Source organism: Uncinocarpus reesii, genomic scaffold (genome assembly GCF_000003515.1).
Source record: "Uncinocarpus reesii 1704 scaffold_1 genomic scaffold, whole genome shotgun sequence".
NCBI lineage: Eukaryota > Fungi > Ascomycota > Eurotiomycetes > Onygenales > Onygenaceae > Uncinocarpus > Uncinocarpus reesii.
In genome coordinates this window covers 4,088,727-4,106,303 of record NW_003052500.1, presented here as the reverse complement: position 1 = coordinate 4,106,303, position 17,577 = coordinate 4,088,727, and the positions used below count along the sequence as shown (strand labels likewise).

General features: G+C 48.3%; 6 protein-coding genes across 6 annotated transcripts; 1 reads left to right on the top strand and 5 right to left on the bottom strand.

Annotated features, from left to right (window-relative positions):
• Positions 1–684: 684 nt before the first annotated feature.
• UREG_01593 (40S ribosomal protein S16) lies at positions 685–1,402 on the bottom strand (the record flags this gene model as incomplete). Its single annotated transcript, XM_002542031.1, has 4 exons — positions 685–975; positions 1,120–1,191; positions 1,268–1,290; positions 1,357–1,402. The coding sequence occupies 4 exons, from the start codon at positions 1,400–1,402 to the stop codon at positions 685–687; spliced, it is 432 nt and encodes a 143-aa protein (XP_002542077.1).
• Positions 1,403–2,591: 1,189 nt separating this feature from the next.
• UREG_01592 (urate oxidase) lies at positions 2,592–3,631 on the bottom strand (the record flags this gene model as incomplete). Its single annotated transcript, XM_002542030.1, has 2 exons — positions 2,592–3,438; positions 3,492–3,631. 2 exons carry the CDS (start codon positions 3,629–3,631, stop codon positions 2,592–2,594), a joined length of 987 nt encoding a protein of 328 aa, XP_002542076.1.
• Positions 3,632–4,644: 1,013 nt separating this feature from the next.
• UREG_01591 (uncharacterized protein) lies at positions 4,645–8,753 on the bottom strand (the record flags this gene model as incomplete). The annotated part of the gene is made up of 5 exons (XM_002542029.1): positions 4,645–4,837; positions 4,903–5,069; positions 5,124–6,953; positions 7,014–7,381; positions 7,568–8,753. The coding sequence occupies 5 exons, from the start codon at positions 8,751–8,753 to the stop codon at positions 4,645–4,647; spliced, it is 3,744 nt and encodes a 1,247-aa protein (XP_002542075.1).
• Positions 8,754–9,791: 1,038 nt separating this feature from the next.
• On the top strand, positions 9,792–11,948 carry UREG_01590 (uncharacterized protein; the record flags this gene model as incomplete). The annotated part of the gene is made up of 2 exons (XM_002542028.1): positions 9,792–11,344; positions 11,465–11,948. 2 exons carry the CDS (start codon positions 9,792–9,794, stop codon positions 11,946–11,948), a joined length of 2,037 nt encoding a protein of 678 aa, XP_002542074.1.
• Positions 11,949–12,456: 508 nt separating this feature from the next.
• On the bottom strand, positions 12,457–13,961 carry UREG_01589 (uncharacterized protein; the record flags this gene model as incomplete). Its single annotated transcript, XM_002542027.1, has 2 exons — positions 12,457–13,637; positions 13,697–13,961. 2 exons carry the CDS (start codon positions 13,959–13,961, stop codon positions 12,457–12,459), a joined length of 1,446 nt encoding a protein of 481 aa, XP_002542073.1.
• A 588-nt stretch (positions 13,962–14,549) lies between these two features.
• On the bottom strand, positions 14,550–16,933 carry UREG_01588 (uncharacterized protein; the record flags this gene model as incomplete). The annotated part of the gene is made up of 4 exons (XM_002542026.1): positions 14,550–16,190; positions 16,247–16,655; positions 16,750–16,828; positions 16,891–16,933. The coding sequence occupies 4 exons, from the start codon at positions 16,931–16,933 to the stop codon at positions 14,550–14,552; spliced, it is 2,172 nt and encodes a 723-aa protein (XP_002542072.1).
• Positions 16,934–17,577: the final 644 nt, after the last annotated feature.

The following is a 17,577-nucleotide window of genomic DNA, read 5'->3' as shown; positions in this document are numbered from 1 at the left end:
ATTAGCAGCAATACTATCAAAACTTCTTATTGTTCTGCCTTTTGGCTTTTCATGCTACGATATCAACCTGAGACATATAACCTGGCGATAGCTTAGTTTCTATGAAAGGTCTGTTAGATTACCAGCAGGCAGCTGCCCAACTAACCTATAGGGTTAGCGGAAGCCCCATGTTGTCTACATAAATGCCTGGCACATTATGGAGGACAGCTTTCTGCGAAATAGGCATGGAGTAGCGATACCACAGATGGCCGTTTAGTAAGGCCAATATGCAGTTCAGGAAATCTGTCGCGCCCTGTGGGAGTTGAGTAATCAGGTTGCATGAGCGCAAGAGCATTGCGACATACTAGGCACGGTGAAATAAGAGACAATCGCTGACTGGTTGGGTGTGTCTAGCCCAGGGTCCAGTGATATCAAGATGGGATCCCTAGCCACCTCGTTGATAGGATTGGAAAAATCTGGTGCTTGAACCATAAGCCCATGGTTGAACAAAAAAGTGAATTTGCCATTGCGCGGATAGCATTATTTCGTTCCTCTTTTTTTCATACAAAGGAACAAAACATAATGGTTTGAGACACGACGTTTCCTTCCGGTCCGTCCCAGCGCCAACAACCGATTCCCCGACAGCACCTCGGCGTCACCCTCGACCGTTCCACCATAACCACATCGCAAAAGTAGAAGGTAGGATTAACGGTAAGATTTCTGGAAACGAGAACGGGCACCTGGACCGCCGAACTTCTTGGGTTCGGCCCGTCTGTTATCGGCAACAAGGAGGGTTCTGTCAAATTGAACGAAAGCCTGCTTGAGCTGGTTCTTGGAGTGCTCGTCAACGAATTTCTGGTAGTAGGCGACTAAGGACTTGGCGATGGCTTGTCTGATGGCGTAGATCTGGGAGGTATGACCACCACCGGTAACGCGGACGCGGATATCGACATTGGCGAACTTATCGAGGCCGACGATGAGGAGGGGTTCGTAGACCTATGTATCCAAAAAAAAGTCCGCGATGTCAGAATCGATATTCATGGTTGTGCGCATGTCCGGGGTGACGCCGTTTCGAAATTGAGACTTTCATCCTTGTGTTTCCCTGCAACGTGCTTCTAATGTTCGGGGCAGTGCGCGTACCTTGAATCTAAGGATTTCTGGTTGGACAAGCGAGATCGGTTGGCCGTTCACTTTGATGAGCCCTTTGCCTTGCTATTTGCATCCCTCAGCACCAATATTCCACAATCCCTTTTCCTAACCAAAATTTCTCTACCAGGTTAAACCGTACCTTGCAGTGGGCAACAGCGGTAGCTAAAAGCGAAGCATTGTCAGTCATTACAAAATTCAACTTTTTCCTTCGAGCCAAGATAATCGCACCTGTCTTCTTCTTGCCGAAGCATTGCACGCTTGGAACAGCAGCCATGGTTGCGGATGAATGGGCGGATGGCTTTCGTCGACGTGCGAGAATCGGGGGTTGTCGAAGGTAAGAAAGTCGTCGTCGCCGTCGCGCTGATGAGCCTCGAATTCGATATTCAAAAGTCCGAGATGGTGGGAACGCTCGCTTAGTGTGCGGCTAGGGTAGCTTATGTAAAATCCACGTGACGCCCGAGAATCTCGATGCTCTCATCAACAACCTCAACAGCGAGCAGGACGACCGTGAAATACGAGTAAAACCAATCAATTGGTGGTTTCTCGGACCTTTACTGTATATCCAATCGTTGTTTTTTCTATGTGTCGATAACGGCCCCAATTCATCATGTCGCAAAGCCTTGGACGAGTATGTGCCGAACAAACAACACCCTAAATTTTTTTCCATACTGACAAGCCCGTCTCATGTCCTCAGACCCGTCTTGCCTACTCCAGAACATGGCATTATATAGACGTGGGCTCCGATCCGCGGAGTCTCGGTCGCGTTGCCTCCTCGATCGCCCTCTTTCTCATGGGAAAGCATAAACCAATTTACGATCCATCGACAGATTGCGGTGACTATGTCGTGGCAGTCGGCTGTCAGAATCTTCATACCACAGGGAAAAAGCGATTCCAGAAATTATACTATTCACATTCGACAAGGCCGGGAAGCCTGAAATCTATGTCAATGGACAAAATGTTTGAGAAGTGGGGCGGTGCGGAAGTGTTGAGGAGGGCGGTTAAGGGGATGCTGCCAAAGAATAGGCTGAGAGAGAAGAGGATGCACAGGTTAAAAGGTATGGTTACTGCTGCTAGGAGTAATCGATGGGGAAATATAATTTGGGAATCGTACTGACTTTTAGCAGCCTTTGAGGGTCTGGCCCATCCATACAAATCAAACATTGTCCAATTTGGCGGAAAGAGCGTATTGGATGAACTGCCCGAAATCAAGAAAGCTTTCCAGCGAACAAGAGAAGCTGTGGCTGCGCAGTGAGGTCGTTTGTATATCAATGCATTATGCGTGGAGTATTTTGGAGCCCAGGGTTCATGTATTATTATCATTTGATTTGTCTATTAGATTCTTGACACATACACTTCTAAACTCTTGTATGATACTCGGGCTAAAGATGTGGCTAAAAAGGTTGTGTACACAGCGCTCCTGCTAAGGCTCTTGAAGAATTCTAAAGCCGTGTCTAATGCTCATTTTATAGCTTCGAATTCGTCGCTCTCGTGTTATTTTCCCGTGAAATGGTGCATTGGATCAAACCATTTGGAGCGGGACTAGGTATATAAACTTCCGCATTGGCCCCTGTGTTCTTTAGACCCTTGTGCCAACTAAGATCTGGTGAGTTATTAGTACAAACAGCATCATCATGAGAACCGTGTTCTGCGATCGTGGACTTGCCTAGTTCAAGATAATGCTTGTTTGGAAGGGAGTATGACACAGATTGCAATAGCGGTTCGCTACTCAAGATCTCACTGGCCATTTTATACATCGTGTTCTGCACACTCGCACTGTCGTCTTGCGCAAATATGTTTAGACTTATCTCGCGCGCCGCAGTAAATGCTTGATCGAACTTGTGACCCGCGGACCTGACATGGTTGAGGTTCACAAACGGGGCCCAGATCCAACTTGCGTCGATTTCCGTGCTTAAAATCCTATCCCATGTTTCCGGAAGCGTTGTATACTCATCACGAATGAAGCCGTGGAACTGTGATCCCGTACTTTTCAAAACCAGCAGACCAGATATTGAGGATTTTATCTTGACGCCCTTGCCATCAACGACGTAGGCCTCCGCGACTCGCACATCTGTGCCATCGCGCAAGAACGCATGCGGGTGTGGCTTTCCGTCAGCGTTCATTCGAGTCCATCGATGAACGACGACACGGACATGGGCGGCATGGATGTGGTTGTAAGTTTCTATGAAATGGGTCCCAACGATGGATGCAAACAGCTCGGGAGGAGTGACAGAATGTTGTTTGGCCAGGAGGTAGATGGTATTTTTCATAGAGTCAGTCGCAACAACCACGCTATTGTCTGCTTTGGTATATCTGGTTTTCTAGTTGTAAGCACATGCATTGCCAGCACAGGGATGAAGACATACGAGCTTTCGATATCGCCTTCGAGCGACACGGCGACCGTCAGTTCTGTGACTTCGTGTGTACCAGATTTGGCATCACGGTGAACTTTGCACACTTTGACATTTTCCTTGCCATAACGTGCGGCGGCTAACTTGGTCGCCATCGCTAAATAACTTGTATATGTCAAGTGTTGAAAAGCCTGGGAGCTGGGGTCGTAGTAAGATGGCTTTGATGGAGCTGTATGGATATGATAACGCCTGACCAGAATCTAATGTGAGTAATAATGGAAGGGTGAGAAGCTGCAGCTTTTATAAGCTGAAAGAAACACAGCTGATGAACCAGGGGAGGCCTCATCCACTCTCACAGCTTAACCTTTGACTGGAACCGAGTCGTCTGGCGCGAACAAGCTGCGCACATTCAAACAGGTTGAACCCACCAACTGCAGCGGAGCGTCGCATGAAGCGGGTTGATCCCCCTTGCCTGCAGTTTGTGCTGGGCCAGGTCTGCGAATGAGAAACGCAGATTCGAGAGCTTTGGTGCTTGACAGCAATCCCCGGGGGTTTGGACTCCATGCTGTGTGACGCTAGGATGGAGGACGGCGCGTGGGAGGCGGAAAGGTCCAGGGGCGAGCAGTGCGGCCGCCGAAGCGCTGTCGGGCAACTCCGATGGCCGTCTTTTGGTGACGGAACAGCTGATGGGCCCGTTTTAGAGTTCTGCCCACAGAGTTACGCGGGCGAAGATTGATGGACTCAAATGTATGTAACAGACAGAGGCAAAGGCGCCCCTTGCCCTTGGACATTGAGACCGAATCTCAACATGAATGATTGCAGATCCTTGAACATAAATTCACTACGTTGCAAAAACATTCATCAAATATCCTACTTGAAATAGACCCAGCTCCAGTGCACCGAGTACGAATCAAGCATCAGGACGTTGTCGTTCCATTTCACCGCACATTTCCGCCCCTTGCTAAGCCCCCCAGTCCACGCGCAGAGAGCACCCAAACGCCAACCGGCTAAGCTAAGGTACAGTACATAGAATCAAGAACGAATTTCCGAATCAAACTACCAAAGATAACTTGCCTGCGAAGATCATGTAAAAATTCGTGCTTGGAAAAAAGGGAAAGGGGTATGCAACGGCGTGTCCAGATCGCAGAATTTGTACATGTTAAAGCTCCTAATCAGAAGCAAGCGACTCTGAGTCGAACTCTGAATCATCATCAAGGACTATTCGCCTCATCACACTTTTGTCGAAAAGATCCAACGCAAAGCGACGGGCGGGAAGTCGGAAATGATGGCTTTCTAGAATGATCAGGGTGTTGCGGAAGAGTTGTGTTTGCCGAAAGTTGTCTGGGTGTTTTAATTTGATCCTATCCGTGACAGAATTAGCAAGACATTCAGAAATAGTACACAATTAGGGACCAGAGCGGCTTACCGTTGTAGATCGGCGGCCGCCCTTTTCGTAAGAACTGTATTTCCCATATCTGCTAGCAAATTCAAGATTTTCTGGTTGATAGGGTCAGAATCAGTCACAGCGGATCTATATCGTTCATCAGACACCCCGTTCGTTTCGGCTTTTGGCCCAACAGAGTTGAAAGGAATCTGGACGTGTCAGCATTCAGTAAAGAGATTCTTAGCTAGAACGATAGACCATACCTTGTATATTCTCTCCAAGTTAACCGGCATACAAGATCCCAACGATTGCCCCTTATAATCCACTGGAGCATCCCAGCCAGCTTCAACCAGCATCTCAAGGCCGTGTCTACTAGCCGAGATGAGTCCAAGAACAAAAAAAGCAGTGCCTCTCATAGTTAGCATAGCTGCTCTTTCCGCAATTTGGACGATGAGGCCAAAAACTGGACTTCCTTCGAAAAACTGGGCACTGAGTTCCATCGAGCCGAGATGCCCAACAGCCCATAGGGCTCCTTTGACCCTCTGTAACACTTCGGGATCCTCCTCCTGAAGATCGTAATCTTGAATTGTAGAGACGAATTCTTCGAATTGACCGGAATCTGCTAACAGCCTGCAACCTTCCTTCGTACGAGCAAGTTCCCGGTAAAAATGTGGCGGCGCCCTGCCACTGTCATGCACATCCACGAGATCCTCGATCACCGAGCTATTTCGGCGAGGCTGGTCAATGTATGCTCGACATAAGGACGCTTCAACCAAGCCGACGTAGGCATCGTTCCTTCCAAGAAACCAATCGTCCATTTCCTGATGGACAAAATCAAGCCCATCGAGATAGTGGTAGCCCACAGATGATGATAAGAAACGGAGAAGTAACGACGCCCCAATCTCGCCCAGATGATCAAGCGAGGGGCGACATTGAACCACATATTCAAGTAGATCCCGCTGATTACAGGCTTCTTCAAGAACCTTCATGGCAATCTGACATACCGCAACGTCGGGATCATAGAGTTGGGAAACTAGAAGCCTGATAATCCACTCCACTGCAGGAGTAAGTGCAACACCGCCTACCACGTACTTGCGCAGAACGCGTGTTGCAAAAGTACGGATATCTTTGGTCCCAATAGTCAGAGCCTTGACTAGCATCAGTTGAAGCTGGCTGTCAACGGTAAAGTCCATATTGGCGAGGATTGCTTGTATAAGATCACTTCGGTCCCTCAGCTCTACTATGTGGTAAAACATATTGAGCATGTGCCATCTTTCCATCATATGAAGTCCATTTGGATCGCTACTCAAGGTGCCTAGCAAGGCAAAATAGCCCCAACTTAGCGTGTCAGTCATCTGAGAACGCGAGAAAACCGGAGAGGAGGAAGTCAGGCCGCTTGTCCGGTCTACTTGGGCCAAGCATTCGGCAATTTGCCTTAATAACTTATTTTCCGCCAAATATTTAGACCCTTCAGGAGTTTGGATCAAAGTCCGCATCAATGCACACCCGGTGCGGACGTATCGTTGATTTGGCTTGGTGTTCCGAATCATTGAGAACCTGTACTTGAATGGTCGATAGAAGCCTACAAGACGCTTCATGAACTTGGATCCTTTGATAGCTTCGTCGAGACGTTTCGGATTGGTGAGCGGTCCCTCGATAATATTGTGAATAAGATCCCATTTCCATTTCATAAAATTGACGGAGTTTAATACATGGGTATCCATGATGGCGGTTCGAAACTGGGCTTCATCCATAGTTGGGCTTAATTTCGGCTTCCCCTGTCCTGCATTGAGAAACGAAGAAGACATTTCCGCATCTCGGTTGTACTTCCCCGGCCCGGATCTCATCCAAGTTGATCGAGTTATGGTGCGATTGATGCTTTCCATCTGGTAAATAGTCGAGGCAGATACTCGATGGATATTAACATCTCTCTCAATCAATAGCGACGGTACGTTATCAGGGAGGACCTGAAGATGGGCGCATATTGACTGTGGCAAGGAACGATAAGCACGCTTTAACACCTCCGCTAGAAGTAAAATCCCCTTTCGTTTTAGAGATATTTCTTCCTCTTCTTCAACCAAAACGGTTAAGGACTAGAATGCGAGTACAGTTAGTATTAGTAAATCGTACTTTATTCAGGGGTTCGTTTATACCTTGATCAAGCCAGCCTCGATGAACATCGCAAGGACTAGGGACGCGAAATGCGCCGTGAGGTCGAATACGCCATCTTCGGGTTCGTAGAATGTGTGGAACTGGTTTGAGTCTTGGTCGGAGCCTCCGGTACTTGCGATCCCACCCCTGCCATATGTCGTCAGCCGGCGACCAGCGAGGAATGATGACGACCAAGAAGGAGGCTTAATCCGCAAAGCATCAAACAGGAGTTCGAGTATCAAGCCCCGCGATTGAGGTTCAGGGTATTCTAATGCTTCCATCAATGACTGCAGAGGCTTGAATTTATTCTGAGCAAGCGTCAACAATCCTGGCCAACTCTTGAGCATCACAGAAATTGCTTTCGCAGACGCTTTAAGCCGGGTACTCCTATCAGCTTCTGACATTGCTTCAGTGAAATTAGAAAAAACCCCATCTAGCTCTGATCCTGATCTAAGGTGCTGTCGCGTGCTCGGTGCGTCTAGGGCGTGGACGAAGCTCGCAGCCAAACTATCGGAAGCTAGAAAGTTGCCGTCGCACAATGCATCGTTTAACACACCAATTCCGCCAGAAGACGAAAGCAAACCAGGGTCTTTAACCAAAATTTCTGCCAGGGTCATGATACAGATGTTCCTCAGGCGATCTTCCTTGTGTTCTGCTAGAGACACTAGAGTGCGGACAACAGCACGCGAGATCTCGTAGACCCCGTCCTTCACGTCTAGAAAGGCCCGAATGAATTTAAGCGCTTGTTCGCGTTCCATGCTTGCTTTGGACTCCTTGACCAGCGAATAGATTACCAGTGCATCTGTATTAAACGACCTGATGATCCGGATGGACTGCCGATCCGCGATCGCATAGCGAGTTAGTCTGTACCCGGCTGCCACGACTTGACGGCTATCGCTCAATAGCATCACCTGAACCCGCAAGCCGAAAACGGACCACTTCAAATCATACTTCAAGGTTGGATGGCGTTTAAAGAGATCCACAAGATTATTCGCTCTCTCAACATAATAGCCTGGTGACATGCCTTCAATCTCCAGTTCTTGCAGAGTCTCGGCAAGGACATAAGTAGGCGACTCTGTTTCGCTGAAATCATCATCGTCATCGTCAAAAGTGTCGCCGGTGGTTTGCGTTGCTCTCGAAGGGGAACGGCCCATCGGCACACCAAATAGACTCGATGGGCGGTTGAAGTCTAAGAATTCGGGAGTGTGCGCTCTCTGTAGCTCCTCCTCGAGCTCTGATTGTAGTTGTGCGATCTTTCGATTTGACGAACTTAGTTCAGACTCTACCCTAAGTCTCTGCTCCTTGGTCTGCTTTAAATTTTTTGTTAGGAGTGCCTCTAGCATATTCTCCGTCCCGTTTCGGATCTTCAGCTCCTTCTCTAGCTTGCTCCGAATGATAGCTTGCCGCTGTTCAGAGGTCGTTGCCTCGTTATCGTCATTTGCGCCATTGCTTCGACTATAGTATGCAGAGTCCGGCTTCGGCGTAGTGCTTCGTGATATGCTTGGAACTCTTAATTCGGAGCTGAAACTCCCGGGTCGAAGGCCGGACGGGGCGAGGGAGACCTGAGCACTGGTAGTACTTGCAACAGACCGAGGAAAGGCGCGTCGCTGAGATCCGGAGGTATCATCGTTCCAGCTCCCATCTGTAGAGCCATCCCCAGCACTAGAAGACGGCCGCCGATCGCTTAGGGCACGATTTTGGGTCGGCGTGGCAGAGGAAGCACGATTGTACGTAGCCGCCATGGGTCTCCATCCAGAGACCCCGGTGTCGCGGTTATCTGGCGGAAGCACTGTGGCGTCGCATTGGGGCTGCCAGCAAACTCAGGATGATAACAAGCTGAATGTATTGCGACTGTAACTGGGGGACGTTTGTCAATCAACGATATGAGAGAAGGGAGAGGTGACGGAATGACTGAGGTGGGCTGTGGCTTGTAGACAATTGATCTGGATAAGGACCGCAGTGCTGGGAAGACGATCCCAAGTGAACGCTGCGAGATACCCCAAACGGATGGAATTGATTTTGCAAAAGCGTTTCGAATGAATTAGATGGACTGATACCCTGGCTCTCTGGGGGGGCGAGATATGCCGTCGAGTTGATGGGTTCGCGATCCCTGTTAACCAGTTCACGTAAATGACCACCCAACGATCCAACTACTCAACAACAATGAATTCATATTTGACTCCCATGGCCAAACCTATTCAATTTCTTCTCTAATACTTTTGACCATAATGATTACAGGCTTGGGTTTGTTTTTTGTGAGTGATATTGGGCCAAAGGGAATATCCACTATCTAATGAGCACCATGAAGCCGGCTTTTGTACAAACCTCAATCACAATCCTGTAGAGGATATTTGATTTTAAACTTGCACGAAGCCAGCCAACTCCTGTGTATGAAAGCAACAGGCAACAGGGGGATTTAACATCAGTCTGTCAACGTGTTTTGCTAGAGCACCGCTGGCCCAAGACAGATCAGACCGAAACATTGCTCAACGTCCCCTGAAGAATCATCAATATCCCAAGATCCATGAATCAACTGAATGACAAGCACGGTGTGTCAACTAGTTAGCCAGCTGCCATAATTGATAGAACTCTTGCTGATACACGTGATCAGGAACACTTGCCTAGGATCTTCAAAGCTGAACAGATTGAATAGCCAACATGCTTCAGCTGGCTCTGCAGCACAGCTTGTTCCTGGAAGGCTGACATTCTTATCACTATTGGTCTCCTCTATGCTGTGATTGTGCGGGTTGCATTCTTAGTGTCTTCTCATTTCAACCACCATGACAGAGAGCCAGGATTTGAACGGGGGTTTGTCCGGAAAAGGTCTCAGGGAAATCATTCGCTTGATCCAATGCAAGCATTGCTCTCGTCTGCTGCAGTCTCCTGTGAGATTGCCGTGCCAGGAGACCATTTGCCAGGGATGTCTACCTTCATCTCACCCAAGGACACATATCACCTATTCCATGGATAAAGAACGGGAACAAGGATTCTACTGCACATTGAAGAAAGCCGACGGTGCAGCTTCGGATGCAGCCGAGTGTGGAGTGGAGCATGCACTGGCTGACTGTGGTCTAGTTGTGGCCTTGGACCAAGTGATGGAGGTCTTTGCCGGTAGAATGAATAAATTGTTCCTATCTAATGAAGCTCCAACCAGTGAGATTCCCTTTACCGTCGAAACCGTCGACTCTACAAATCTTTTGCTAAGGCTCGATGACCCAACCCTCCCTTTAACTGCGGCCTATGGCAGCGCGCTTGTCGCCTTATACAGGCTTGCGGAACATGGCAAGTTGCCGTTTGAAGCTGAGGTTACCTACGAAACCAAACTAGCTATGTTGGATAAGCTAGATGTGGAGGTTTTTGATGATCTGAGACAAGCTTTTAATAATGAGTTGGATTGTCAGATCTGCATGGCCCTCATGGTTGACCCTTGCACGACGCCATGCGGCCACAGCTTTTGTCGCCTGTGCCTAGGACGAGTATTAAATCATGCAGACCTGTGCCCTATCTGTCGCAGAACATTATCAGGCCATTTGCCTTCCAGCCCGGAAAACATACGCCTTGGTAGGCTAATCGCGGCTTTCTTCCCCTCCCGATTAGCGGAACGGAGAGCAACCATAAAGGAAGATGGAAGCGAAGAAATCGACGAAGTTCAAGTGCCTCTCTTCGTCTGCACGGTTTCCTACCCTTCCGTGCCGACGTTTCTCTTCGTTTTCGAACCTCAATACGAATTGATGATACGACGTGTCATGACAAGAAACCGTCGCAGGTTCGGCATGGTAATGCCAAATAGAACGCCGTTGGATCCAGAAGCCACTGGGAACCGCGCACAGTTCTCGGAATATGGAACATTACTTGAAATTGACAGACTGCACCCGCTTGGAGGAGGAAAATCCATAGTTCGCGCAACCGGTCAATATAGGTTTAAAGTCCTAGAAAGCACCATGGTTGATGGGTACGCTGTTGGAAAAATAGAGCGCGTCGAGGATATTTCTCTTACAGAAGAAGAAAGACGTGAGGCATCCGAGTTGCGGCGGTCAGTTCAGGCAGCAGACGTTACAAGTGACGAGTTTGACAGACTTTCTACTCACCGTCTCTTCCAAATTGGAGTTACGTATCTTGCCAAATGCCGGGCAAATAATGCTAGTTGGCTTGATAGTCAAATTTACAGATTATACGGGCCACCGCCGCCAGACCCGCGAACCTTTTCGTACTGGTTCGCTACCGTGCTCCCGAGACCGGTGGAGGACCGGTATGCTCTGCTTCCGATCACAAGCACTCGAGAACGATTGAAGCTTGTTGCGAGATGGATTAAAAAACTTGAAAGCGGAGAATGGTAAGATATCTTCTTTCGGCTCATTCAAATCCACTTAAGACGATACGCATGTACTGTACATACATCTAGCGTATCCGGTGTGCTTAACCAACTGACCTCATGCTAACAAGTGTACACCAGGGTGCTAGAATCCCCCTTCACTATTCCTCGTGCGGACCTTTTTCTAGCCGCTGTCCGACCTGTCTCTTCGTCCGTCCTGAAGACCTTGCGAGCCGTTTTGGGCATTCTCTTCCTCCCTCTTTTGATGCTGTCCATTTACAATTTCGCCACAGGAGGTTCCGACAGTGAGCCCTCTTCCACTAACCTATCGCTGTCTATCCTGCCATTTTCATTCTCGTTCGCGCGCACCTACCATGGTTCATCCTCATCAGCCAGCCGGGCTAGAGAACAAGGCAACACGTTAGTTCGGCATAGAATTGACCCGACCGTTGGCTTTGTCCATCCCGATTATATAGAGCGGGAAAATGTCTCCGCCAAGATCGTTTTAGGAGGCATATTTATCGTGTGCATTGCTAGGGTTGTCCGTAGCGTTTTGGAGGTGGTGAAATTCCAAACAGATCGGGCGGAGAGAGTGCGGAGACGTGAGGGAGAATTGGCAGCATAGTGTTTGTAAGCTTTACAGCGATGAGGTGTGTGAGCAACCTGACGTCGGCCAACCGGTATGTGAAATTGAACAGCCGATGGGGGAGGATCGACTCGATGCAAAGTGGACGATACTGAGGCTTGTAACTAAACAGAAGGATGAGAAGGCTCAATGGCTTTTGGTGTCAGTTATCACATCGAGATGCCACTTATGGACCTCGAGATTTCAGTCACAGTAGCAGAATCAGAATAAATGGTTCTTTTTATTTTAGAATCTGTCTCCTAGGGTTCCATGTCACTGTAAGTGCTAATAATAAAGTGTGATGAAGTAACGCGCATAAAATCAACAAAAAATGTCGCCGATTCTCTAATAAATTGAATTCTGGGAACGCCATGAGGAAAATCAAGATCATGTAGTGGGAAATAGCTGAAGTTAATAGACTTGGAAATTAAGAGACGAAATCCATTTTGGAACCAAGCCAGGGTCATCGTGCAACTTAGAAAACCGAACTAATGAGCAAGGACAATCGTTACAAGAGCTCTTCATCGCCGTCGGCATCAATATCATCTTTGAGCACTTCATCATCAGGAACCGGTGGAGACGGCATTCGTTTTGCAAACTTAGAATCAACTTGCGCTCTGTGCGTCGCTCTTTTATACACCTCATCTGGGTTTGGATCCCGTAAAGTAATTTGCATTTGATGCAATTGGTCCTGTTTTGCCTTTACTCGTGTAGGAGCCAATCCAGCTTTAGCAATCGTACGGGCACGTTCAGGCTTAAGGCGAGCCTTGCCTAGGATAGGATAGTAGTATGCTGCTTTCCTCGTCAGACGGGCTCCTTGGCTTGCTTGCGCCGGATCGAAAAGGACAACTGCAATATCTTTGTATTTCTGGTCCGTGTTGAGAACTTGTGTACTCGTTGCATATGTGCGGATACGGTCGTATCGATGGCATTTGCTTCCATCAGATCCTTCATGGGTGTAGTACTTCGAGTCATCTCTATTAGGGTTCGAAAAGTTCAAACTACTCTTTATATCGTTCACCATGCTCGCCTTTTCAGCCAGGAAAAGATCATAGTCCCAGGGTATCGGTCCAGGATCAGGGTAACGACTAGGATTAGCTTTGTGTAAGGCGGTTTTTGAAGCGTGCTCCTGGCAAACTCGGTCTTCTGGCTCAGACGGAAGTAAAATACCAACATCCATACGGTCGTCACGTTTTCCTTTGAGGGCTTGAACAGGCGCCTTATCGAACTTGACTTGCAAGAACCCACCAGGGTCTGGGAATCCTTCGAGGTCTGGGACAACCGGATAAAGGCCGACAGGCTTCAGATTAGGGTTATCTGGGTGAACGGGGTTCGCCCAGGCGTCGAGTTCGGCATCAGTGGCAGGCAAACCCTTGATCTGTTCTTTCGTATCTTCTCCCGTATGTTTGCTTTCTGGATAGGCGATGTCAAACCCTTTGACAATATACTTTTTGATATGCGATGGGTCATCACGGGATGGCTTCGGTTTCTGAATTTTGGGCTTGAGGCCTCCTGGTGCGACCTTTGAATCCGTGCTGCGGCCAGCTCCTCCAGTGGCAATGTATTGAGTCCGGCGAAGAAAGCTTACGTTCGCATTCCTTGGAGCAGGGTTCCTCAACTGGTCGGGGGTCATCAGTAGAGGCAGATCGGCGGGGTCGATAGGAGGAGGGTTCTCTGGAGCCATGATAGCTAATGGAGCAAGAGAAGTTAGCTTTTTTTAGACCAAACATACTACTCAAGTATCATACCACTTTCGTCGCCCAGGTGTAAACCTGGAATTCCGATGAGATCAATTGGCATCCCCCCCTCAGCGTCAACATCAATATTGGGCTCCTCACGTCGCACCATATTCGCTACAAATCCAGGGCTGAGAAAATGCTCTAGGCCCTCGTGAGGGACCTCGAGGAATTTGGGTGGCATTTCGGGGACAGGCAGGTCGTTGCGATAACGGAGCGACGTAATATATTCCTGATGATAGCCCCCCGATGGGGCACCACTCTTCAATTTCGACATCTTCGGATTCAAAGGCGTAACCGATCTATAAAGAGGAAACTGGCGGTTGGCGCAATTGAGCTCGAGCTCTCAGAGCTGACCACCAGATGGTTGAAAAGCCGAGGGACAGGTGGGCGCGAGGGCTTTCAGAGCCCGTACGGAAATAAAGACCAAAATCGATAAGCAAATGATTTAACCGCAGGCTGTAGATTTGAGGACACTGAGACTCAAATAAGAATGCAGTGCAAGTGTCAATAGCGACAGATTTTTGAGCTCTTTCACTCAGGTCGCCGTTCGCAACCAAAGCTGTGGTCCATTTCTGCTGCTTGATACCGCTTTGGATGACATACTTTCGACTATTCCTGAAGCGGATTAGCGCCGTAATCGGAGGCAGCCGGAAATATATTTCTCCTTGGCAGTTGATCACATGACCGATTTTGCGGTCTGTCTCCATCCACCAATCAAATGGTGAATCTCAGGAACCGCAGAACCAGAGTACGCACTGTGTATATTGAGGCCTACCAGTAGAGTAAGGTCGCGCTCTGCAAAAAAACCGACGTCCTAAAACATCAATACCAAACAAGTCCTTGACAGCATTTAAGAAAGCCATCACCAGTTCCACATGCATTTATACGTCATTATTCGACTGCCAAGGCGGTCATATTCTAACCTGCCAATCCAACTATCATTTGTCGCATCGAGCTTTCCAAAGACGCTGGCTCCTTTCCACGCAACGACTTGGGGATCAAGCTCTCGTGGTGGAGCTCCAACGAGCACTGAATTCGAATGATCCGGATATTTGGTCTGTAGCCTTTCTTCCAGAAATGCATGAAATCCAGAGATGAGGCTTCCGCCTCCGATTACTAGGATCCCTCCTAGAAAGTCCGTAAACCGTCGGTTATCAAGCCTTGCCGCATGCGTGATAGACGTAAATATGGCATCATCAAGAGGGAAAACAGGTAGAATGTCGTCCCGTTCCTCAACCGTGGGACGTCGGCCAGAATTCGTTTCAACCGTGCCTTGCCCTGGAGGCAAAGGCGTCGACCTTCCACCCTGAGGAGTTGCTGTGATTTCTGGGACCGGGGACGCCGCTGCCGAGGAGCGTGGAGTTGCTTCAAGATCCTGAAGGCGATTTAGAGGGTTGCTGTGTTGGAATCGGCTAGGTGTGGATTGAACGTCCGCGAGAGTGCTGGGATTCCCATTCACTACAAGGCTGCCATTGGTAGACAGTGGAGCAATTGCTGTGAGGATCGCGGTTTGAGCTGCGGAAACAGGATCGTTTGGCTGTCCATCGTAAAGGTCACAAGTCCGACCAATGAGCTTTCTTCTTCCTTTCAATTTATCAGACAGATCAAAAATTTCCGGCTCAAACCAACCCATTGGCGCTAATATAACTTCATCGTAAGCCTTGAACGTATATTTACGTGTATCCTGGCCGGAAGCGCGGAGATGGAAATCAAATACTTGAACTGAAACGTTTGTTTCATTCAAAGTACAAACATTCCTTTTGAGCTCTTCAGCAAGCAAGAAATCGTATCGGCGATTCAGATTAATTTCGTCATATGGGAAATGGTCGAAGAGCATCATTTTGATAAAGGTTTCCGTGACTTCCGCTCCACCGTATTTGAGATTAACACGGGAGTTTTCGATGCACATTCCTTCATCTACGCAGCAGATAGAGGTTTTCTGTGCGCCGATATCGACGACACACGCCGCTGTGTATCCCGCGCCGAACGTCCCAGCCAGGCTCTCCTGCACGAAACATACTCGACCAAAACCAAATTCGCGCATCAGCATGTCGAGGATCTGCGTGACATACGATTTCTCATAAAGATCTGGAATAACGAAAACGCATGAGTATTGGCCCCAGTCCTTTTTGCGCGTTAATTTTAAGTGTGATTTAATCGCATCTTCCAAGATAAGCGATATATCAAGGAATAGCATATTTTTGTTATCATAGTCTTTTTCATTGCACCAGCCATTTCGGATCGGCCAAAATAGTTTGTATCTTGGGTTGGAATAGTCAGGGATTCGCAAGGCCGCTTCTCCAATAACGTGTTCCGGGGCATCTTTTGGTTCAACCACAGTCCATTCGACTCGCATGGGGTCGTTATGTTCTGAGATCGTCTCCGGAGAAGTCCTTCGGTTATAGTTGGCAACCATTTCCTTCGAGTTCGGAAGCGTTCTCCTCTTATTGGCTCGCATATGTGTTCTCAATTCTGTACACATCTTTAAGTATCTCGAAGCGAACTGCAAAAGGAGTTGTTAGCTAGACTAAACTCTGAACCGATATTGATAGTGCGTACTTCAGGACCAAACATCTTTTCAGGCTCCATACACTGGCCATCATCCAATTTCAACCGTTTTGGCCTTGGCTCTCCGCCATCCTGTTCTGCTTCGTTCTCCTCTGCTCTACGTGCTATCACCATTGGGACTGTTTTTGGCAATGCGTCGCTCGCGAGCCCGATTCGCAGGTTCTGACTTCCGACATGGATCACAATCGTTTTCGACCCTACTAGTTCCTGGGCCTTCTCTCCGCTGGCATCTACCATTGTCGTATCTCCGTCCGCGTCAGCTTCTGACTCAGGGAGCGGCACTTCATTCTTGGTCGCGAGGGCTCTATCCCGGTCTTTTGCATTTTTCGCCATACGGTCTCGAGCAGCTTCATTTTGTAAGCGGTATGCGAGGATCTGATCGTCCCGTTTGAGATATTCCCTACCAAACGAGCGGAAGTGTCAGCAGAAGTCCTCCACTAAATATACCAGAGAAACATGATTGCTACGCTCCCGGTATGCTGAGTAGACCTTACGTATAATAATTCTTTTGGTTAATTGCAGCGACTTGCGGCCAGCTGGTAAGCTCCATGTTATTATCGGTCCGTTCCAGGCCTAGAATAACAATAGTCAGTTTCGATTTCATGGTCTTTTTTTATACGAAATCTCAAACTAACCTTCCTCCCTTAAGAGGGCCTTTCCAGACTTTTTTCCCACCATGATGGAGGACAAGTAAACTGGCTTATTGCACAAGAATAGATGAGATCAAAAGCCTTGAGCAACGGCACAGGATTTCACGCTGAGCTTCTTGGAGAGCCTGCGAGAATGTTGTGAAATCTCACAGATGATTCATTTGGCATGAGAAGTTCAATGGGTGCATGGTGAGCGGATGTGAGGTTAATGAAGTCCTCTGCCGACTGTGAGAGACAAGTCAGTTACCGGCACAAAGCCGCTCTTCCTTTGGTGGATCGTCTTGATTGGCGCGACATCAGCCTAGAAGCTTTGGTCCAGCTTCCTTGCAAAGTATCACCCAACTTCGAAAAAAGACAGCAACTATGGAGTAACAACCCCGTACGCATAGTTCCAAACCAATATCTATTCTATTCAGCTCCCTGCTATTTCATCAAGGCGACTTTGGCGTTTTCTTTTCTTATAGTAATTTTTAGTAAGGCATCAACTACATCTCACCAAGCGTTCCCCCTCTCACATGCGCCGCTAATGCCAGTTCCCCAGGAATCACAGTCATTTTCCTACGGAGCGTAATCCTAAATACCCGGAGATTCTAACGGGCCAAACCGATAATATCATTTCCGACTTCTTCTTGGAGCTTCCACAGTTACGGAATCTGGCCCAGCGCCCTACCA